The sequence below is a fragment of the Rhopalosiphum padi genome, chromosome 3 (genome assembly GCF_020882245.1).
Source record: "Rhopalosiphum padi isolate XX-2018 chromosome 3, ASM2088224v1, whole genome shotgun sequence".
Taxonomy (NCBI): Eukaryota; Metazoa; Arthropoda; class Insecta; order Hemiptera; family Aphididae; genus Rhopalosiphum; species Rhopalosiphum padi.
Window position 1 is genome coordinate 38387738 of NC_083599.1, and position 23826 is coordinate 38411563.

At 26.0% G+C, this 23826-nt stretch overlaps 4 protein-coding genes across 7 annotated transcripts; 2 read left to right on the top strand and 2 right to left on the bottom strand.

The window, feature by feature from the left end:
• Positions 1–1212: 1212 nt before the first annotated feature.
• On the bottom strand, positions 1213–3179 carry LOC132927315 (protoporphyrinogen oxidase). The gene is given in 2 exon segments (XM_060991828.1): positions 1213–2432; positions 2434–3179. Coding segments are annotated over 2 exon segments (1464 nt in total). The 5' UTR covers positions 2911–3179; the 3' UTR covers positions 1213–1445.
• A 229-nt stretch (positions 3180–3408) lies between these two features.
• Positions 3409–5302, top strand: LOC132924552 (riboflavin kinase). Its single transcript, XM_060988932.1, has 4 exons — positions 3409–3864; positions 4189–4340; positions 4513–4615; positions 4685–5302. Exons 1-4 carry the CDS (start codon positions 3759–3761, stop codon positions 4774–4776), a joined length of 453 nt encoding a protein of 150 aa, XP_060844915.1. The 5' UTR covers positions 3409–3758; the 3' UTR covers positions 4777–5302.
• Positions 5303–5963: 661 nt separating this feature from the next.
• On the bottom strand, positions 5964–11614 carry LOC132924551 (putative fatty acyl-CoA reductase CG8306). Of its 3 annotated transcripts, XM_060988931.1 has the most exons (10): positions 11375–11614; positions 10576–10671; positions 10168–10412; positions 9838–10092; positions 9617–9762; positions 9023–9132; positions 7566–7764; positions 7192–7443; positions 6775–7032; positions 5964–6713 (listed from the first exon to the last, which is right to left on the bottom strand). In XM_060988931.1, the coding sequence occupies exons 3-10, from the start codon at positions 10360–10362 to the stop codon at positions 6575–6577; spliced, it is 1554 nt and encodes a 517-aa protein (XP_060844914.1). In that variant the 5' UTR covers positions 10363–10412; positions 10576–10671; positions 11375–11614; the 3' UTR covers positions 5964–6574. The 3 variants fall into 3 exon arrangements, with proteins under 3 accessions (XP_060844914.1, XP_060844913.1, XP_060844912.1); XM_060988930.1 differs by lacking the exon at positions 10576–10671; XM_060988929.1 differs by lacking the exon at positions 11375–11614 and having other exon boundaries at positions 10576–10862.
• Positions 11615–18239: 6625 nt separating this feature from the next.
• Positions 18240–22735, top strand: LOC132926467 (putative RNA polymerase II subunit B1 CTD phosphatase RPAP2 homolog). Of its 2 annotated transcripts, none has more exons than XM_060990827.1 (6): positions 18240–18563; positions 18623–18740; positions 19327–19491; positions 20074–20183; positions 21536–21644; positions 22543–22735. In XM_060990827.1, the coding sequence occupies exons 1-6, from the start codon at positions 18511–18513 to the stop codon at positions 22594–22596; spliced, it is 609 nt and encodes a 202-aa protein (XP_060846810.1). In that variant the 5' UTR covers positions 18240–18510; the 3' UTR covers positions 22597–22735. The 2 variants fall into 2 exon arrangements, with proteins under 2 accessions (XP_060846810.1, XP_060846809.1); XM_060990826.1 differs by having other exon boundaries at positions 18244–18563; positions 20071–20183.
• Positions 22736–23826: the final 1091 nt, after the last annotated feature.

The window sequence follows — 23826 nt, forward strand, 5'->3', positions numbered from 1 at the left end:
CGCAAAAAAAACAGAAACACATCATCCGCTAAGAATTTGATATGTTTGATGTATGTACGTTGTACCTATTTAGTACTTCTAATCATCGAATTTCCCTATAATAAAAAATTTAGTTACTAATTTAATTATTTTAAACGGACTTGTTCTTTCTTATTTTATAAATTTAATAATTCCAATTGTATGAGTGTAAAGAACATATTAAAATAACAATATATTGTTATGGACATTTCGGAACTTTACCCTCTCAACCTTTGGAAATTTTATAATTTATAAATTTATTTATTTAATAATAATAATTAATAGTTCATACTATGTCTTAAAATCAATAAATTTAAAATACCTATAAATCAAATTGTTAATATTGTTATCAAATATTAACTATAATATTAATTATAATTTATAATCTATTAGGTGAGTACTAAAATTATAACTTTGTTTTTTCTGTAAACAATTTATCAGATAGTTATTTATTATTTATTTACACCGTAAACATAGTCATCTGATTGACTTGAAACTGTTGTGTGACTTAAACAGTTTTATTTTTTAAGAATTAGTATAATATATTTCCAATATTTAGGAATAAGTGAACTATTCTTGATCTATAATAACCTTTGCGTAATTGAGATACTAAATATTCTCATCAGGACATTTTTCTTTGGAGCATAGGAGCTACTCTGATTGACAGAGATGTAGGTAACTAGGACAGTATGCTGGCTATTAACTGTTTATGACTAATTTATGAATTTTGTAAGGGGATTTAGTGGAAAACTTAACTGAACACCATCAGTTATTACTCATCACATTAAAGTGTATTATGAATTAATGTTAATAATAAATGATGGCAGCAGTAAAGTAGTAATGTTTGTACAAATCTTCTACTGCTGTCAGTTAAAAGGAAAATAATAATCTTCTTACAAAATCAAAAAATAATTAAACAATTTATCCTCAACATTTTAGTCATTTTGTAATCACTAGTCATCCTCTAAGTATTCTGGGTTTGTATGAAAAACGTGAAATTATCAATTTTGTATAATTTTGAAAATAGTACAAAAGAATATTTATTCAATCAGAAATATAAAAATATTTTAATTGTAATAATTATTTAATATTTTTTTAATTTACTTTTGTTATATTTAATACAAATATATTAGCATTTTGCTTTAAGTCACCATAAAAGTATTTTATCAATATAAATAAATTGATGAACAACAATTTGTTTAAATAATAATTGTATTTATAACACAAAATATTCGCTGATGTATATTTTTAAGTAGTTATTGAATTATCTAATCAACAAAACTTGATTAGAAACAAGATTTAATACTGTAAAAATAATAACAACTGTCACAAATAAATGTGTGTAAAATAAAACAAAAAATAATAATATTTGATTTCCGAGAACAAGTTTCTAGAATAATTTAAGAACGTATATTTTCGATTTGCTATTATTTGCATAATTTTCGCATTGCAGTCATTGATGCAAATATAACATCATTAACACTAATTCCAGCATATGACGAACCAACCAATGTCAACGGTAAACGTCTAACATTAATATATTCTTGAATTTTGTTTACACGTTCATAATGTCCAACTGTATATTGTGGAATGCAATCATTTAATATTTGTGTACTATACGTATTTGGTAATGATTGAATATTAAGGACACGTTTGACATGACCTACAGCTGTATCAGCAAGTTTTTCTTCAGACAGACATTGAGAGTTTTTGACAAAATGTTCTTTAAAACCATATCCACCCATCATAACTGTAAGATCAACTCGACCACTATGTCCATAAATATAGTTATTAAATATTATACCCAACAGAGACAATTTTTCAAGTGGTGAAGAAAGAACTCCAAAACCTTTGTAAGGACCCATCACTTTAGGATCATTGTATGTTAAATTAACTGTTGCTATAGATACCATGGGTATAGATTTTAATAGCTGTGTCAATGTTGAATGTTGAGATTTAACACAAAAGAGTGAAGCTAACTTATAAGCAGGTAAAGCACTGATAACATGTGAACATTCTAATTCTTTGCCATTAGAAAACACAATTCTGGCACCTTTTCTGTTTTCGTGAAAATGTAATTGTGTACACTGAGTGTTTAAATTTGTATGAATTCCTTGAGACTCATTATTAATATCTAAAGCATGGATTAAACGTTGTAGGCCTCCATCCAAATAATAAACTGGTGGTGGAGGTTTATCAATATTGGTCCCTTTTGTATCTTTTATTTTTTCACGATTCAAAATAGAACTTAATTTCTCTTTTAATAACCCTAATCCAACGGTCCCATGTTTACGTTCTGCTTCATATAAGGCACCAAACATAAACTTAACACTCATTTGCTTAGCGTTTCCACCACATACTCCACACAATAATGGTGAAATCAAGTAATCAGCAAATTCTTGTCCGAATGTACGACAAAAAAAAATCATATGCACTTTCATCATTATTTTGAATGTCTGGTAAATTAGCTTTACTATTATTTGATGAAAAACACTCACGTAAAACATAATAAATCCATGGTTTAGTGAATGGTTGATTTACTGTAAACAAAGCTTTCCAGACACTCATGGGTAATTGATGTATCTTTCCATTTGCAAATATATATCTTGCAGAAGCATCAATACCTACATTCCGCACTAAATTCTCAATACCTAAATCTTTTATTAAACTATACGTATTGTTGGCAGATTTTCCACGACCTCTAATCGTCCGCGGTCCAAGCTCACTAATAACATTAGTGTTTTCATCTTTCCACGACTGGATCCAGCCACCTGTTTGATTGCCGGCTTCAATAATTTGTATTGATTGATTTTTGTTAATTCCTCCTTCTCGTTTCAGATAATATGCAGCGCTTAGACCAGCGAGACCACCGCCTAAAATGGCTATAGTCATGATGATTGAATTAAGAATTTACTCAAATATAAATATCAATTACAATTAGTACCAGCAGGTACCTAGAAATAGTATTATGAGCAACCAAGTACACTACTATTATAATTTTGAGAACTATTATATTGACATAAAAACTTCAAACTTCAAACAATTTAATTAGATTTTAAAAGCTTACATTTTAATCATGACAAATTTGTCATGATTATTGATTTAAATAATGTTATTTAATACTTAATATTTACAATTAATAATTAAAAATTTAGATTTTTTACATAGATAACGTGAGCAAATTTTTAGTAACGAGATAACATGATAACGATTATTTATTTATTATCACTTATCACTTTTTCGTGTATCTCTATAATTTTGTGTATAAATTATTATATGCTTAATTTATTACGATTAGATTATGTTAGAATTATTAATAACATTTTACTAGCCTTTCATATAATTTTGATTATCATAAATTTGTTTTTTAATTTTATAATAAACCTATTGCGTGTAATTGTATACTATGCATAATTAACTAGAAAAATGTTTATGTGAACATCATATCATTTATATATAATATATTATGCAATAAGTAGATAGGTAATGCAATATTAGATAATTTACTATTGAGTTATTATACTCGGTATATTATCTCGTTATATACTTTTAATTAACCTAATTCAATTAGATAATTCCTATTTCTAAACTTCTTTAGGTGTACAATTGATTTTTTCATCATATTTATTATATAGCATAGTTTTCGTGCTAATTTTTATAATATATTTAAGTAATAAGTTATAAACAGTGAAATATATCCAAGACAAAATTAATTGAATTAATAAATTTACTCTCAAGCCATGAGTCATACAGAACCAACAAAAGAAAATGGATTACCATTTTATGCAAGTGGTCTAGTTGTTAAAGGATTTGGCCGAGGATCAAAGGATTTGGGTATTCCTACTGGTTAGTATAATACATTGAAACATAATAGAAAAATTGTTAATATTCAATATTCATGATAAATTTAAAATATCTTATTTATTAATTTTAATATCTGCACAAAGGATTTTTTGTAGTCTTATGATGATATAATAATTCTTTAAAAAACAAAAATTTGGTTGCACACAAAATTATGAAAATGACTTAAAATTCCAAAATATTTATCAAATGTAATATTATTCATACTTAAATTATAATAAGTTTGAAAACATTATTACTGTTAAATATTTAATAATTACTTTAAATGTAATTTTTAAGTTTTAATTAGGTTCCTTTTTTGTTTTATAGCTAATTTTAGTCGTGATGTAATACAAGATTTACCTAAAAATATAAGCACTGGAGTATATTATGGATGGACACAAGTTGAAAAATCACCAGTTTACATGATGGTTATGAGTATTGGTTGGAATCCGTTCTATAACAATATAGAAAAGTCCATGGTAAGTTAAAATGTATTTGTAGACTACTTAATATAGTTATCTAGTTTAGTTTCATAAATAAAATAATATTTGGAAATAAAACTAAACTGTTTTATTGCTAATAACTTGTAAATGTAAGCAAAACTTATCTTTTTGAAAGTAGGTCATACTATTGAATTACTTTGTTTTATAGGAAATCCATATTCTTAAACAATTTGATGAAGATTTTTATGGATCTAATTTAAAAGTTAAGGTTGTCGGTTTTATTCGACCAGAATTAAATTTCAACTCCGTCGGTAAGTTTAATTATTAAAATCATACAACATAAATTTATATCATTAAAGTTATATTGTATTTTTTTATAGATGAACTAGTCAATACTATTCATTCTGACATTGAATATGCTAAACAAAATCTAGATGAAAATGAAAAAATGGATGAATACTTTGATTTATAATTAAAAATTATAAGGCAATTAAAATTTATTATTCCATTTTATGAATATAAGTACAGTTTACTCCCGATTATCCGTGGAATAGGGTGGCAGGACATCTACGGATAATCCGCAAAATTAAATTTTATAATAAAAACTAAATTAGAAATTGAAATTGAAAATTATTATTACATATGTATTATTGAAAAAGAATGTATATATGTACATGTATAATGAAAATTTAATAAAAAATTATAAATTATTTATGTTCAAAAAAATCAGTCACAAGTTGTTGTTTCTTTGTTTGAAAACTTTTCTTTTTAACTTGTGATTGAAGTTTTTTAAATAACATACCTATAATGATTTATAATGGAAAGATACAATACGTATATATTTTTTTGTATACATATAGGTATGTAGATGATTCCGTGGAAGACAGCGGATAATCGAGAGTAAACTGTATATGACAAAATATGTTCCTTTGCGTTTTATAAAATTGTACCATCACATTATTTTGTTGATATGTGTAAAATAAAAGAATACATAATTATTGTTCAATCTTTTTATTAGTAACAAGATTAAAATTATACAATTATATTGGTACTCACTCAATAAACTTTATTATAATATTATTTGTTGAAATAAAAATTCACATTTACTAAGTAAGGATATAAATATTATTTTTTTATTCAAAAAATTATTACTAGTTATTATTTGTTAATTATTAGTAGTAACTGTATGGTAAGACTTTGCCCTGAAAAAATGAATAAATATCTCAACTGTAGCATTCCTCAGTTCACAGACAAGTTTTTATCGACATACTTTGCTTTGTAAACTAATTTGACCAAGATAAAATAATTATTAGAATTATGTTTAAAACTCTTCTCTAAACTTTTTGTCAAAATTCATCTAATAGTTTTTGAAATTATAAGCCACAAACATATTTATTTATATATATAGTTTATAAGAGTATTATAATATACTTGTGAATTTCTATTTGTTTTATCAGAAAAACAAGTTTAGCTTCAATATTTTACTAAACCTAACCACCAGTCATATTTTAAAATGTTTAATACATAAGGAAATTGACATAATACTGTCATAATATAAATATATATATATTATTTACATGCTCATTTATCAAGTAGATACAGAGAAAAATGAAATAATTAAATAAAAATTGTACTCATTATTTTCAATCTGATTTTGTAAAATCCAAACCATATTGGAATCGAGACATTTATTTTTTCAATAAAATAGTTAATACAAGGATAAATACCATGGAGCCTAGCTTAATAGGATACAGACAGATTTCCAATGACTTGCTCTATTAGCATCATCATTAACCAGGACCACTTTTAGATATTTAAAAAAAAGTTAGTAGTCAAGTATTTGAACAGGATAAGAATTGTTTTTAAAGTATCTTCTCCATTTCTAAAAAATATTTAAATATCTAAACATACTATTAAATATAGCGAAAATATCTTCATTACATATCATTAAAATGAAATATAAATAGATGGAAAACATACAACTTGTTCTTATTAAATGTTTATTTTAGTTTAATAATAAAAATAACAAAAAAACCAGCTTAAATTTAATACTTCAAGAATACTGAATATAAGGAGAATAATATAATTTAAAATATTAGTATTATAAAAAAAAAAAAATTAATAATATAATACTGAATTAATTAATATAATAACTATAAATAAATATAAAAAGTAATTCATTAAATACTTATATAGCAAAATTTTCAAATTACAAACCAATGCCAATTCATATTAAAAACTATTAATTACTATTATTTCAATTAGAGAACTTAAAAAAAATATCCAAAAATAATAACCATTAATGCAACCCAAAAATTGGCTAACATTGGTGTACCAGTTATGAATGAAGATAAATACCATATTCCAATCACTAAAAATAACTTGAGTCCGCTGTTTGCTATAAATAATCTGTATAATAAAATGTTAAGTGAAAATAAAATAAAATAAAATATAAAACTTAAGTACTTACTTGAAGTCTTTCTTTAATGCTATCTCCATTGTACTTTCATCTTCTCTGTGTAAATATGTTCGTACACCCATTGTCAGATTTATAAAAAACGAAGTCCAATTTAAGGATGTAGGATCAATGTTAAATACAGATTTATCATCCACACTCAGTTCTTCTTGTAGACGAAGTGTACGAGCATTATCAAATTTCCATTCGTTAAATATAAACGGTGAAAGTTTACTAAGTGATCGGTTCACATTTTGATGTAATCGTATAAGGCTAATAAATTAAAAACAAAATATAACAATTTAAAACTATGAAGTATGTATGGTGAAATGTAAAATAAATTAGACAAATAAATATTCACACATTTAAATTAATATAAAATAGGTAGTATATTAATTATATACTTAATTGTATTGAATAGAATATACTCACACTGGTCTTCTACCTGCTAATTTGGTAATAGAATCTAATATATAAGCTGGAATGAAATGATAAATAGCTGAAGAAATCCAATACATGTTTAAATTGGGCAAAAATTTTATGTTTGGATACCACACAGAACCATAAATGGGATACTTATGTAAAGTATCTGATAATATTGATGAAAGATCTTTCCAATGGAATGGATTACATGTGCTAGTTGTGCAATGAAATACCGGCGTTTGTCCATCTACAGTTGGTGTACTACAATCAAATAAGATAATAACATATATTAGTGGAAATTACATTTTTTTTAAATAAATAATTAAATTATAATTTTGTACAATAAAATATTAAAATATTATATTGTTGTCATGTATAATTACCTCTCTGGCAATTGAGCACTAAACCATGTAGCAGCAATAATTGTATTTATTACCACATCTACTGGTATATAATCATATATTAAAGACTGGCTTACTGGTAAACGCCTAACTACACCCTTTAAAGCACCCATTATAAATCCTTGAGGGCCATTTTTTGATATTGTCCAGCCTTCAACAGGTTCTTTCCATGCAGCAACAACTATGAAATAAATTATTTTTATTATTTAAATGAATAATTAGTAAGTATTTTATATAGTATAATACACACAATTATAGTACTTTTTTTCAGTCACAATATACTTTAATTAATAACTAGACATTTTATAATAGTATTAGCCTAAAAAAGATTTTACTAAAAATTCCATTTTATATAAACATAACATACAATATTACATCTTGATAAGAAATTATGAAATAATAAGTCATTTTAATTTACATTAACATTTAGATCAGGCACCACCAACTCGCGGCTCTCAATATATATTTCATGGTGTTTAAAATTTTAATTTTATATCTTAAATTTATGTAAATAAAATTTAATCATGACTATTAATTATATAACAATATGTTAAAGAAAGTAATGACCTAAAAGTATTTTATTCAAGTCTTTCTGAAATAGATTTTAAAGGCATTACAAGTTTTGCTAAAAAAATGATGACTGCTTTCGGTAGGACTTATATTTGTGAGTAGACATTTTCAATACTTAAATTATAAAATAAATATTGCTCATGATTAAGCGATGAACACTTGAATGCTGTTGTAAGGATATCAACATCAAATATAAAAGAGGATATAAACAAATTGAAAAAATTCAACCTCAAAAATCACACTAGAAACTAAATATTTATACACTTTTATGTACTCAAGAATTAATTAATAATTATTTTTAAGCTTAAATTTTCTCTACTAATGTATTTAACTAAAAATTAATTAATAAGGACAACCACAATGTTAAACTCATCATATGATTGTGTTAATATCTGTAAATATATTAGTGTTACATGTTAAATTTATATTTTTTAATATTTTAATTTTGTATGCGGCCCTCAAATAAAAACTGAAAAAATTATGGCCCGTGTAGGTAAAAAGGTTGCTGACTTCTAATTTAGATCATTGTGCATAAGGTCATAATAAAGACAAATAAAATAATAAAATCTTTATAGTAGTTGACTACCAATATGCTCCATGTTTCAGATAACATAGTACTATTTTTACCATTAATTTGAAATCAATAAAAAAAAAAATCATTGAATTTAAATGAATTTTAAAAAAAATGTTGAGTTTTTCAAGTGCTTATAGTTAAATAATAATAGTTATTTAATTTCAATAAACTTGTGATTTTAAACACTTTTCTTATAACAATACAAAATATTAACCCTTAAATCTGTGTAATAACTATAATATAATTTTGTTCAGCTAAATTTTCATATTTGTCCGCATTTTACAATTTTACTTACTCATGCTGGGCCGTACTATACAGGTACGAATAATATTTTTAGCATCATTAACAACATGCTCAGCTAAAGCTTTAGTGAATGTATAAGTATTGATATGATCTCCCAAGATCCTAAACATATAAAAATTAAATACAAGTTAAAAAATAAGAAAAAAAAAAAATCTTCTTGAAATAATACTTAGCATAAATAGTTAGTGCACAAGAAAATCACATAATCATAATCTGAAAGATATTCATATTTATGTGAAAAAATAAATATTATAGCCATTATGTATAACTGTATACTCTCTATTCAGAATGAAATCAGACGATTAGTTTTTATCGGCTGGCAGTCAGATGACACTTGTTTGTCAACCGTACCGCGTTAACTATCTGTATGCCTGCTGTGTAGTAAAGCCACGCCCAAGCACATAAGTTGGCTGCCGAGGTCTGATCTCATTTTGAATAGAGTATAAATCATTATAGCTTTTAAATTTTTTCAAAAATCACGATTTGCATTAAGGTGTTAAAAAACTTTAGTTTATGATATACCTGTTAAATATTGAATTTATAATATTTGACTTTAATTTTATAGATTATTAACTTAATTACTAACTTTTCAGCAGTACTGTTGAATTGTTCGTCGTCCATAGTTTGAGCATAATTAATGATATCATTATAGTTTGCTGGTGCATCATAAATTTTTTCCATTGCATAATTTTTATTACTGTTAACATAGGCACTAGACACATGCAATAAACACTAAAAAAAGAAAATCAGTAAAACATCTTTTTCAATATTATTTATTAGTATTCAATAATAAAATGTTATATTTACTTGAAGGTTTTTTATTTGTTTGCATAGTTCTACTACACGTTTGGTACCCAATAAGTTGATATTTACAGCTGTTTTGAGATCAGTTTCAAAATCTAATGTGGCTGCACAATGCACTACAATATTTACATTGTCACATAACATTTTAGAATCGTCATCAGATAATCCCAACTTTTCCTCAGAAATATCTCCACTTACAGGCTTTATTTTATCGTATAATGCATCAAAATCCTCAGAAGTTCTCATAACATCAAACACCTAATAACATAATAATAAAAAATGTGAAATATACTCGATATAAATAAAAAATTATATTTATCAATTCAATTTTACCGAATTGTGTTTAATAGATTCCCATCTTTCTTGGATGCCTTGAGCTTTCCTTGGACGAAGTAAAACATATATATTCCCAACATCCGGCATGGTTCTGAGTACTTTTTCCATGTAAGAAACTCCGACAAATCCGGAACCACCCGTTAGAAATATATTTTTTTTTGAATGAAAAGTTTTAATTGTTTGGTATGTCATTATGTCAGATAGAAATGTTTCTTCTAATCAAATATGAAGTTCAAAATTTACTAGAAAAAAATAATACTGATAATAACATGGATATTTTAAATGTGTAAGTCATTACTAAATTATGTAAAAAATTTAGTTATGATTTCTACGATAATCAGACATAAAACTCTAAACTGATTTAAGTCATTAAGTATTGTACCTATATACTGTTAAGCCACTTACGGATGTATAGCACAATATCAATAATTTGACACTGGTATGTCAACGGTAGATGATTGAATAAAAGCCAACAGCAATAGATGTTACAATATACTAATACTGAGTAGAACCATTAACAGCATTAACCAAATAAATATGACAAAAAAAAAAGACGAATATTATTATTATGGCTAAAACAACGATAAAAACAAAAACAAAAATAAAACCGGTTTTTACGGTGTAATTTAGGGTCAATAGGATAAAGACAACTCGTATCCGGTATTTCTAGTGTAATAAGAACATCACCGTCGAAACATAAATCGTACTTTCATCTGCCTACTGCTACGAGAAAATGCGTGTAGTGTTGGGCGTGGTGGTGGGGCGCTGGAAGAGCGGTATAGGTCAGCCGCGGTCTTGGTTTGTAATAATTAGACGGGCAGGCACCCGTTGTCGGCTGTCATTATTATTATGATTATTATCATTTATGGAAGCGAGTCCGGCGCACAAATATTTGTGCAGCATAAAACATCAAAAGCATTGGTAAATTTCAAAAAGGTGTAATCGCAATTCGATTTCAAAGGGTTCGATTTTATGACATACAATTTATTATTTTGATAACAACTAGTATTCTACTGTTGTGTACCGAGATTTTTAGTCACGCGGACACGCATACATTTCTGTATCGCGTAGACCGGTCGAATTCCGGCGGGGGGAATGTAGACTGTCTAACTGCGAGCGAACGCCGAATTGAGTGAGATGATTTTGTACAAATACATTTGGAGAGTCGAAACAGACGGAAAGGTGTAATATACAATATACTTACATGGCAGCGGGCTGCGTGCAAAGTAACGAATGTCAAATGCGGAATTGCAAGTTTACTAGTAATATTTAACAAGTAACAAGTAAATCCGCAAGTGTGTGCCGTATCCGCCGTATACGTACGTCAATCTCCCTATCAACAATACACTGAGACTGAGTCCGCAGTCCGCACTCCGCACTCCGCGATGATAACGCCTATGCCTATACGATAACGACAACGAAAACGGAATCGATAAGCCACTGCCAAATTTCACAGGAGAAATTAAGTGAAACCGTGTACGCACGTCACAGACTTCTATATAATATTATATAGATATAGAAATCTGTGACGCGCGCGCGCGCTGCTCACATAGTCACCTATTTGATCACACATACAACCTTATTTATATAAGCCGTAGTGCTGTACCTAATATTATTATCAAATATACGTTCTTGCAGGCTATATATCAATATCCTAGCGAACCAAACTGTTCACTAGCAGTAGGAAATACGTACAGAACTGAACTACAGAATAGATGTACTATTAGTCGTGTACAATATAATGTATATTATTATTATGTACCTGGAGTTTAGAAATATTGACATATTGTGTAGCGTGTAGGTAATGAATAGTGAATAGTAATGATGTCTGATATTTTTATGGTACAGGACTAAGGTGTTCGGCATGTTAGGCACCCAGAGCAGTCTCTAACCTTTTTGACGCCCTGGGCAGTGGTATAATGGGGCTCCTACGACTTGGACAAAGTACCAGTTTATATTGAAATGGGTAAGTGGCCCAGAAGGGTGGTGGGAGATAACAAAAAGTCCAGATTAATTTAACTATAAATTATTTTTATTTTTTTATTATTAGCATTATTGTTAGGTAGGTACATATTATTATCCATTAGCGATTATTCTTTGATTTTTCTTGAAATAAATTTGTTTATCGGTAATATAAATATCGATTATCGGTTGATGATCTGACAGGAGCTAGGGGCCCCCTCGGTCACGGGGTCTTGGGCACGCGTCCAAAGTGCCCAATGGGAAAGAGCTGCCTGTATTATAGGTACCCGTTATATGATGGGCGTTCTATTGAAATATTTCGACTTCTATCTTGTAATAAGCATAGTACACGCTGTGTTCGTGGAATGTGGGTATACGAGTAGGTATGACAATAATTAAAAACATTAAGTACGTTTAGTGGGCACTGGCCACTGAATATTGACTGTGTGCTTTTATATTTCTTTCTTTTTTTGCAATAATTTGTTAATAGGTATTAAAAATATGAAAATTTCCTTTTTACTAGGTTTCAAGGTGTTACCTAATATATATACGAATAAAAAATGATTAGGTAATTTCAATGCTGATTATTATGACCTCAAATTATCATACTCGCACATAAGTTTCGTAAGTCATAATTATTATCATATAACACAGTTTTTCCTAATACGTAGACACGTAGTTAGTAACTAACTACTTGTTACAGCCGCAGCCTTGTAAGTTGTAGTGGATAGGTAGTTGAAGTCGTTGAAGATAATATTGGTAAGTAGGTATCTAATAACATTTTATATCACTATATCACTGGGCAGTGGTGACGCCAGTAGAGAATTATAGCCCAGCAGATTCAAAATAGTTTTGATACATTGTTAGATATATTTATATTATTGTGTTTATATAGCTAATCATTTAAAATATTAAATACCTTAGTGGCTTAGTCTATACTCTATTCTATTATCTACCAATTCTATATTTCTACTTATATAATCATATTGGAAAACACCGCCAACGATTGTTCCCGTTTTTAGACTTTCAGTACTTGGTCAATATTGATTGTTTATCAATTTATCATAATAATCAATTGTTTTACATAGAAATTAACGAATAGTTAACTAAAATTATTTGAAAAGTACGAGTTATTAAATTTGTTTTTCTTGTATGACGTATTTAAACCTCTACAGCTACCTTCTAACTTCACTTATACTCAGTGGTGTCCCCATAACTCATAAGGTACTTTAGGTACTTATACTTCATATAATACGCAATTTACTATCAAGATTTTTTTATAAAACCATGGGTAGACGCACTATACTACGTATACTGTCAAATACTCAAATCTCGATAAATTTGAGAAAAAATAATTATTGTTTTTGTAAAGAGCGATTATTATATTTTTATTTAAAACCGAATAAAATTTATTTTTTGGGTACAGAAATCACGTCATATGATACATTTAAATTATTTTTTTTAGCATCCTAATGTTTTCAATTTAAATTGTTAAATTGTGCTGAGTGCTGACGCTAAGTATATACGCTCAACAAATTGAATGGCCTATACCTTATAATTACTATTTCTCACCGTGCCTCAATGCATCAAATTCTATAGGAAGGTCGTAGGTACCTTCCGCCCTACCACGTTGACTTAAATGTGTACATTATTTTGATTATGATGAGATTACATTAATTATGATTCACTTATATAACCCAAAAACAATTTAATAAAATCATTTATTCTCAAATACAAGTAATTATTTCATAATGATTTAGATACCTACTCATACCGCGTGTCTAGGTACGTTAATATGTTATTATAATTAAATTAGCCATTAGGTAATGCATATATATAACTATAAATTAATAACTCATATACAAGTCAGGACAATAATTACCTAATCTATTGTTTACTTACTTCTCAGTCATCGATTATATGATACTCAATTTTTTTAAATGCGAGGACAGATAAATTATTTGTTAAATAAATACAGGTGTTAAAATTAAATATTTCTAAAATAATACTCAAAACATGTGGAAACTTGATTTTGCTGTTTTATGTAGTTATTATAAATTTTGATTTTATTCTTATATTATATTATTTTACACATATGTGTTTAATACTTAGACTAGTTAGACTGTACATGGATATAAGTATATGTATATAAGACCTAATAATAATACTCACAGTCTTGTTATGAAATACTTTTCAAATGTATTTAGAATACATATTTAAATACTTGGTGTTATTTGTATTTAAAAATTTAAAATACATCATTACAAATACCTTCTTTTTTTAGTTAAATAAATTTTATATTTAAATATTTATTTTTATTAATAATTAATAAATAATTAACATTATTTGTAAATAGATAGGTATTTAAACTTATTTATAAATGTTTAAGTTAATAAATATAATACATTAATAGGTACAAGATATTCGATTATTACTTATGCAGTAATGCAGTATTTCTCACAAGGCCGTAACTGAAAAAAAATTTTGGGGTGGTCCAACGCTTTTTAAATATTGGTAATTGGAATTTGGAGTAAAAACTAGAATGAAAAAAAAATATTTAGTATTCTAGAATAAAAATACAAATAAAAAATAATTTTGAGTATTTCAAAAATACATTAGTCTAAAAGTATAGAAATACAAGTATTCGAATACTTAACTAGACGTCTAGACTGAATACTAAAGGGTATCAAGAGTGATTTTTCATAATGGGGCGAAGTTGGCTAGTAAAAACTAAAAAGTAATGAATACGTTAGATATATTGTACATATCATATATATAAAGTAATAAAAATACTGAAAAAATGTATATTTTGTATAGGTACAGTGTTAGAAAAAAAGATATCAACAGACAACTGTGTGTCTGTGTCAGTGGCCCCAAGTATCCAAGTGTTTCTAGCAGTGCCGTAACTAGACTACTTGAGGCCCTGTGTGGCCGTATTAAACATTTTTTTGAAACCCTGCAATATAGTATGAGGCCTGTGGCCCTTGTGCGGTGCACATCACTCTGTACACTCGATTTTTACGGTACTTTTTGGGTGGGTGGTGGTTCCGTTGGCTTATTTTTGATGCTGGACTTAATGATAATACCTAGTGTCCAAATAAAGTACATATTTGTTGAATTCAAATTATCATAAAATATAAATACATAAATACATTACACTTATATAAATGGCTAATACTCCAAAATCTAAAGCAATACCATACAAACCAAGGTCAACAGTTCTAGCAATGTAGTCCATCTAGCTATAATTAGTAAATAATGAAGATTGAAGATGTTACATATATGTAGATCTATAAAACAAATTTAGGTGGTGGGTGTCCATATAAAAATGTATAATTTCGTAAAATGATTTGAAATGAACTTTGACGCCACTGGTCTGTGTCTATTATAATTTATAAGTATAATAGATACAGGTACTGTATTTTTTTTTTTGCTCAAAAAGTGATCATCAATTGAATATTCATAGACACTTGACATTGTTACAAAATATTTAAATTTTCGATATATTTTATTATTTCTGAGATATTATATATTTTCAAATAATTTGGTTATTTTTTATTTATTTAAAAGGACGTCATACCCAACCCACATATATTGTCTCCATATCTTAATAATATAAAAATATGAAATATGTGTATAGAATATAGATTCATCAGTTTTAGTTTTGTGTTCTACTTGTTAATTTAAATATTAGAATGAATTGACTTATTATTAAACTTAAAAGTAAGAACATTATCTGTGTTATTTCGTTGACTTTTTACAATATTTTAATTTTTAATCAAGTTAAGAGTACCTATGTAAAATATTACAATTTAATAATGCTAAATAATGTTTCTTTGTCTTTTAAGTGATATCAATTCTGTTATCACACTCACACAGCCAACAGCCTGTACTTTCTACTAAATTATACGTATATTGTATATACTTACTTATTGTAGGTACCTACTAACTACTAACTAGTAACCATATTTTATTATTCGGATATAAGTTAAATAACTAATGAAAACTTATTAAAATACGTCATGAAGTTTACTTTTCAACCTTTTTTGATTTGATTAATTCCTTCAAAATTGAATTTTAGTATGTTGATAAGTAATATTATATACATAAAATTAACTTAAAAATGTAAAATGTTATTTTTAAATAAAGTTCATGATAAATTAAAATTTAATTTTAGAAATAGTACCAAGTTAGTCAATACAATTGACAAAAGATTAATACGTCATTAGGATAATAAAAAAACAAAATAAATATAATAGTATAATACCTTTTGGGTATTCGTTTTGTGGGCGACTGTGTTGAGAAGTCTTAAACTTTTAACTGCACCTTTTCTTTTACAATACAGTAATACATGTCACACACTAATAACCACTTGGTACTTACTATACAAACATTCAAACAGTACACATGCACTTACGTATTAAGAAAATTACCTACATTGATCTTGGCTCCGCTACTTGCTGTATAATTTCTGGAGTGTTTCTTTAGTTAATGAAGAATAGTAGAGTATGTTATTGCTGTAATTACATAAATTGTAATTCAATAATCATATTGTTTTTGAACATAAATTGGTTTAAATAAATCATTGTTACCTATACATTTAAATATACTATGTCGTTAAAACTTCAAATTTCGCACACTTATAAAAAAATTATTATGATATTTCGTTAATTTAATTTTTTCAATTTTCAATTATTACGAAGAATGTATTATAACATTTTCAAACAATAGATGACAAAAATTACAAATTATATGAATTTTAAACTACAAAATAATTTTGCAATTTTTCGTGCTTATAAAAATAATTATGTATACATATATTCGGTATTTTTTATTTGCTGTAAGAATAACTTATGAGGAACCTTGTATTACATTTTCAAGGATTTTTACTTATAAACAAAAATTTTAGAATGAATAAATAAAAAATAATTTCTATTATCTTTAGCTTATTATAATAAAGAACTAAAATATTTTGAAAATTAATTTATATCTATTATTGAATTATTGAAGTCTCAACGGTTATTCATTTTTAAATTACAATAAAAAAGTAAAATTGATTTTATTGGAAACTTGTCTTCCTCTAAAAATTGACAATTCAGAAATAAAAATATGACAATATGAGTATACCTATTATAAAAAGTATATAATATACATATACTATTTAATATATTATATTAATGTTTTCCCTTATAATTTAAATTCTAATCGAAACGATGCATAAGTTTTATGCTATAGGGCTTATGCAATAATAATTTGTTTTTATGTATGATTAGGATTTAGGACTTTTTATAGAAAATAGAAAAAAATGTTTAGAGGGTGTTTCTTAAATTGGATTTCGTTACTCAAAAAAGTCGAAATAAAAAATGCACACTATTTTTAAAAATAATTGGGAAAACAAAAATAAATATTTGACCAAACTGATTTGTTTTTTGTTGTAGCCTTGTAGGTAATGAAAAAATGAATAGATATCCGTATAGACTTAAAATGTCCAAAATATTTACAGCCGAGTCGCGATAACTCGAAGTTAAGGGAGATAAAAAATCGCTTCAAGATATGTATTATTATTTATTCGAGCTATCTAACTCGAATTTGAATTAATTTATATTTCTAGGGGAATAAAAAAAAAATTCAAGTTGTCTAGTTTTTCGAGTTATCGCGGTTCGAATTATCTCGACTGTATTAGCTTTTAATAAATATGGAATTGTTTTAAAAATATTTTAGTTATTTATGTAAAATTGTTTTACCTAGGACCTACTCATATATTATGAAGTGTGACTTTTTTCAATTTATGTTTATATCATTTTTGATTTTATCTAAAACAGTTTGAAATTTAATACAAGGTTGAAGGTTCCTCATAAATTCCTCTTATTGCAATTAAAAAAATGATTACTTTAAAATCATATGTATTTTTATAAACATTTGAAGTTCAAATTTAGACGACATTGGTTATTAAAACGTATATTAACGATATATATATATATATATTATATTTTATGACAACTAATTTTTTAGAATATTATAATTCATTTTATATTGTTATCTTTTTGATTATATGGACTTATCAAATGATAATAACATATTATATTATCTTTATTTATTGTTCTTCGCCACAGATTTCTATACTTTTGATAACGGTTGTATAACTATTCTTATTATATTAAACTTCCTCAAATATATCTGTATATAATATATACTATATATCTGTGTATAGTGTTTACCATTTTTGTGTATTATACATAAGCATAGAATGTACTAAAACATTAGTAAGCACTAAGCATAATATCATAGACGTGAAGAATACAAAATAAAATAATTTGTGTTGATAACGGACTGTTTGTGAGTGGTGATAACGCGCTGTATCGCTACACCTTTTCCAATATGGATTATTTCAAAAAACCAAATATTACAAATTCAAAAAAGAAAAGAGTGCAGTAAGTTTGTTAAAACTAATTTAAATGATTTATTATTCTATATTTTATCATGTATATAGGTCATCAAAAAAATTACTCGAAACTTTAAAAATAAAAAAGGAATGCGAGAAAAAAGCATTGGATATTGTAGTTGAGCTAATCGATGGTGGATTGGAAGAACATGTCTTGTTAAATAAGGTAAAATTATGATATTATATAGAATTGATGATTAATTAATGTTGTACCTAATGTTTGTAAAAGTTATTTTATATAGGTAATCTAATCTCAATTTAAAATAAAACTTACGACACCCTTTCTTAATCAATGGTGATTACTATGTTTTTACTAAGTATCGATAATATTTAATTCCAATTTTTCTTTTTTATAAGGATACATTTTTGTTGAATAAACTATAATTACGTCATATTTACTAATGAAAATTGCGCAAATTTTTAAATATTACATGTATTATCTTTATTATTATTTTTTTTTTTTAACTACGTCATTTTTTCAACAGGACAGTACAAGTATTGTGATTATTCTTTACACATAATTTCAAGTTTAATGGTATCTAATGCTCTATGGTTTATTAAAATAAATGAAAACAATACTGTTAACAAATTTGTGATACTTAGTAAAACTACTAATTTTTGTATTTCATATAATTGCATATTTTTTAATTAAATACTTCATAGATATAGTATGTACTTATGTCTTTTACTGATATAACAATTTAAATTAATTTAACTTAAATATATATTTGCTTATTATTTTATTTTTCTAGTTGTATTCAATTAATGCTTGTCACTATGAAGATGTAGTAGAGGAAAGATTTATTTTAAAACAATGTGGATATGTTATGTGTGATAAAACGTTGACGGACATACCAAATCAAAAGTATAAAATATCATTAGCCCTTACAAAGGTGTTTGACATCACAGAAAGGAAGGTATTTATACAATATTAATTAATGTTAAATTTTAATAGTTGCTTTATTTTATTATTATTATTATTTGTTATTCTCATGTTTCTGACAAACAAACACTTGTAATTTTCAACATTTTTCTGTTTAACCTTTGTTTAATGTACTTTGTAGGTACATTAGTTAATTTTTAGTATCTATAATTAGTTAAGTATTAAATGGAGTTTAAATATAATAAAATAATTAAACTTATATTAAAATCTATACTAATGTGTAGTTATTGTATTAATTGTAGAATTAATATATATACTATAATACAATGATATATGTTATAGGATATTTAAAAAATAAGTCATCAGTTTCTTTTTCTTATTGAATATATTTTATCCCATTTTAAATTTTATGGTGCAATTAATTTTGTGCTTGAATATATTGATTTAAGTAATAATTGTGACATAGGAATAACCAATAATATTGTTTTGTAATGTGCATTTGAATTTTAATTTGGTTAATGGTGTTGAAACTGTTAAAAATCTTTGTATTCCCTGATTAACTAAAAATTATTAAAATAAGTTTACTATAAGTAATAATTTTTGTTTGTTTTAGAAGTTTTGCTCCAATATATGCTATAAAAGTTCAAAATATTTGCAAAAACAACTATTAACCACACCACTGTGGTTACGTGATACAGATACAGTACCAACATTTAAATTATTGAAGTATGTAAACAATCAATATTATTGTGGTGTAAACAGACAAAGTACATGGACATAATATCTGTGGTACTGTGGTCACTGCAATAGTAGTGGTATCGGGTTGTACACAAAATAAATTATAACAGTTAGTTAAAAATCAAGTTCTTTGTTTAAATGTATGATTTGAAAAAGGAGAAATAAAAAATAGGTCTACAGAACTAATATATCGCTTGATTTTATTAATTGGTAAATTAGATGTTATATTATTACGACAAAAATAAAAAATACTTTATTCTCTAAAGTGAAAGGAAAGTACTAAAAAAGTGAGCCAAAAAAGAACCATTGTGGTACATTTTTTCAACTTGCATAACATAAAATAAAACCTAAATGTTACTAAGAACATGATTAAGGTTAAATATTTTAATGTTAGATTTCAAGCATAAACCCAATTTTATAATAAGACGATATTTGCTGAATTTATTTTTCTATTATTGTTATAAGTAGGGAATGGATTTTATTTTAAATAAATATTTTTATATCGTTTTAATATCGGAAAGTTTTTGACATATGTGTACGTTTCATTTAATTTTGAATAAGCTGATGCTAATTTTTTTTTAAATATTTTCAAATAAATATACGTAATCTGTATTATTTAGAATTTCCTGGAGAAATTGTAGTTTTAACCAATTCTATATGGAAAAAAAACCCAGGATTTAACGTCATAATATTGATAAGGGGTATACTATTAAACAAAACTCTAAAATACAATTTAGAAATAGAATACTATCCAAAAGAATTAACGTTTATGAAATATGCACTTATCACTTCTGTTGATGTGGAGAGGTCATTTAGCCGTTATGAAGTAATACTAAGAACGAAAAGCCATAATATTAAATTTGAAAATCTCAAATTATATCTTTTTTCTAACTGTTTCCCCCATTCCCTCATGAAGATTATTTGGATGATTCAGAATAAAAATTTTAAATTTGTATTATATATTATTTATAAATTATAGTGAATTCTATCTTATTTCAAATTTAAATATTTCAATATTATAAATAAATATTTATGAAGTAATAAACAAATGTATACTTAAATATTTTTGATTTTTTACTAAATTAAAATCTGTTCCCTAGTTATAAGAATAGTTTAAATGAGCTTTAAGAATTGTAAAAACCTCTACAATTTTTATATAATTTTTGATTCCTATAATTTAATAGTCTGATGGTTAAAGGAACAAAATACAAATTTAGGAACAATATGGAAACCTAGAATGAACTTAGATGAAAAAGAACACTAAGTGCTTGTAAATTAGTAAATCACAAATATATACAATTACAAATTATAATTATAAATACAAAAACTATTCTTTGTAGAATATGTACGGAAAAAGAAACTACATCAGACTCAGTACTAGATGGGGACACAAAATTATCAACACCAACAACTACTGTTTCTTCACCTATTTTCACAAATGATACCAAGGTAATTAAAACAAAATGTTTATTGATTTAAAAAATTATTCATATTTCATTATACTTGGATTAAGTTTTTGATGTTATATGATGTATTTTTTTATTTTTGTAATTTAAATTCTTAGTTATCTTTTACAAATACTTTAATAAATTAACAATACAATAAAATACGGTTAATGAAAAATCATAGTGCGTTTAAAGTATTTCATTAAAAAATGATTAAGTTATTTTAAAGTCAGAATAATATGTTTATGTGGTCTAAATTTTTGGTTTTTTTAATTAAAATATTCAATTTTATATTGATCTTGATTCAAAAATAAACAAAATGTACAGAAATCAATATATTTTAGAAAAATTCATTCAAATATTATATATGCTTTTAGAAAACAATATAGTCATATCATATTTTAAAATTTGTATTAAATATATTATTTGATATTGATATGACCATAGGTGGAACTAGATATTTTCATTAAACTGGGTCACTCATGAGAGTCATTTTGCACCTATCATATCCAAAGGAAAGGGTGGAGGGCGATAGTGAATACCAATGTTTTTTTATTATAATACAAATGTATAACATAAGTAATTTATTGTATTACATTTAAAATAATATGTTCTTAGCAAATGTATACATTAATACGAAGCCAATTAGCCATAGTTCCGCCCATGGTTATAATAAGACATATGTATAGTGTTAATAATTTATTTATAATAAAATATAATTAATTATTATTATTATAATAAATAAATAATTATTGTACAACAAAATTAAAAATAATAAATGAATGAAAATTGAAAATTATTGACATTTATTAATTTTAATAAGTTATGTCTTAAATAAAATTTATTATGTAGAAAATAAATATTTATTATATATAAAGTATCTGTTTTTGTTATATTTACAGACTGAACTTGAAGAACAATTTAAAAATGTATTAACGTTGAAAACTAATAATTGAAATTCAATTAATATAGAGAATATCAAGAAGATACTACCTATCAGAAATTTATATCAGTGTATACATTAAAAATTATATAATTCTGTTTATTATATATTTTAATAACTTATAAATACAATAAAAGGTGATTTTTTTATCATTGAATATTCATTATTTCAAAATCTATTAATGTTTTTGAAAATAATTTTATTACAGTCAAATAAAACAAATTTTTTATTGTTATAATTCTTTTCTAATGTTTTTTACGTTATTGAATAATACAGTAAGTTCTCGTTACAACGAATACCGTTACAACAAAAAATCCCGTTATAACGAAATTCATAGAAGTCCCCTACCGAAAAGCTATTTTTACAATGTTAAATGAATCTCAATATAACGAAATATTTGATTTTTAAAAATCCCAATACAACGAACTATTTTTACAGATTAAAATATATTTTTTCTTTTTAATTTAATCTAAAGATAACAAGCATACAATTTAATGAAATTATAATGCCATTAAATTATCGTTATGTGTGACCGTGTTATTCCGCGTCAATCGATAACGTAACACAATTAGTTGGGTGTATATCTTCATAAAGCTCACTCGTTAGTCATTTTTCGTATTTTACGCTCGTTCTTTATTGTACATATGCAAGTGATGGGTCCTACAGCGAAAAGAAAGCAATTTTCGTTGGAAGAGAAGAAAATCATAATTTCTGAAGTAGACAAAGGATTGAAGAAAGGTGAGGTGGCAAAAAAGTATGGCATATCTCCATCAACATTGTCAACCATTTTGAAGGACCGAGAAAGCATCTTGAAACAACTGCAGACTTCTGTTTTTGTCCCGAGTAGAAAAAGGATGCGTATGGCGCAATATGAAGACGTTGATACGGCGGTTTACAAATGGTTTCAAGATGTTCGTTCCAGAAACGTTCCTCTGACAGGTCCTTTAATTCGAGGAAAAGCCTTAGAATTTGCCAAAATGCTCGAAGTTGAGAATTTCAGAGCAAGTGTCGGATGGTTAAATCGTTTCCGAGAGCGGTATGGCGTGGTGACCAAATGCATTTCTGGAGAGGCGAGTGACGTGCCAATAAATACTGTTAACGAATGGCGAAATGGAGAAGTTGCAGCACTCATTAATAAATACAGCCCGAACGATGTCTTTAATGCGGATGAAGCTGGAGTGTTTTTTCAGCTTGAACCAAAAAGGACATTAGCCCAGAAAGGAGACAAGTGTGTAGGGGGTGA

Bases quoted from the DNA above. Each gene is read 5' to 3' on its own strand.
- LOC132924552 (XM_060988932.1), top strand. From the start codon at position 3,759: ATGAGTCATACAGAACCAACAAAAGAAAATGGATTACCATTTTATGCA. The intron at 4,341-4,512 runs GTAAGTTAAAAT...TTTGTTTTATAG, and splicing joins ACAATATAGAAAAGTCCATG to GAAATCCATATTCTTAAACA. The intron at 4,616-4,684 runs GTAAGTTTAATT...ATTTTTTTATAG, and splicing joins ATTAAATTTCAACTCCGTCG to ATGAACTAGTCAATACTATT.
- LOC132924551 (XM_060988930.1), bottom strand. From the start codon at position 10,362: ATGACATACCAAACAATTAAAACTTTTCATTCAAAAAAAAATATATTT. The intron at 10,093-10,167 runs GTAAAATTGAAT...TTATGTTATTAG, and splicing joins AATCTATTAAACACAATTCG to GTGTTTGATGTTATGAGAAC. The intron at 7,444-7,565 runs GTAATTATACAT...ATTTGATTGTAG, and splicing joins AGTGCTCAATTGCCAGAGAG to TACACCAACTGTAGATGGAC.
- LOC132926467 (XM_060990826.1), top strand. From the start codon at position 18,511: ATGGATTATTTCAAAAAACCAAATATTACAAATTCAAAAAAGAAAAGA. The intron at 18,564-18,622 runs GTAAGTTTGTTA...TCATGTATATAG, and splicing joins TCAAAAAAGAAAAGAGTGCA to GTCATCAAAAAAATTACTCG. The intron at 18,741-19,326 runs GTAAAATTATGA...TTATTTTTCTAG, and splicing joins AACATGTCTTGTTAAATAAG to TTGTATTCAATTAATGCTTG.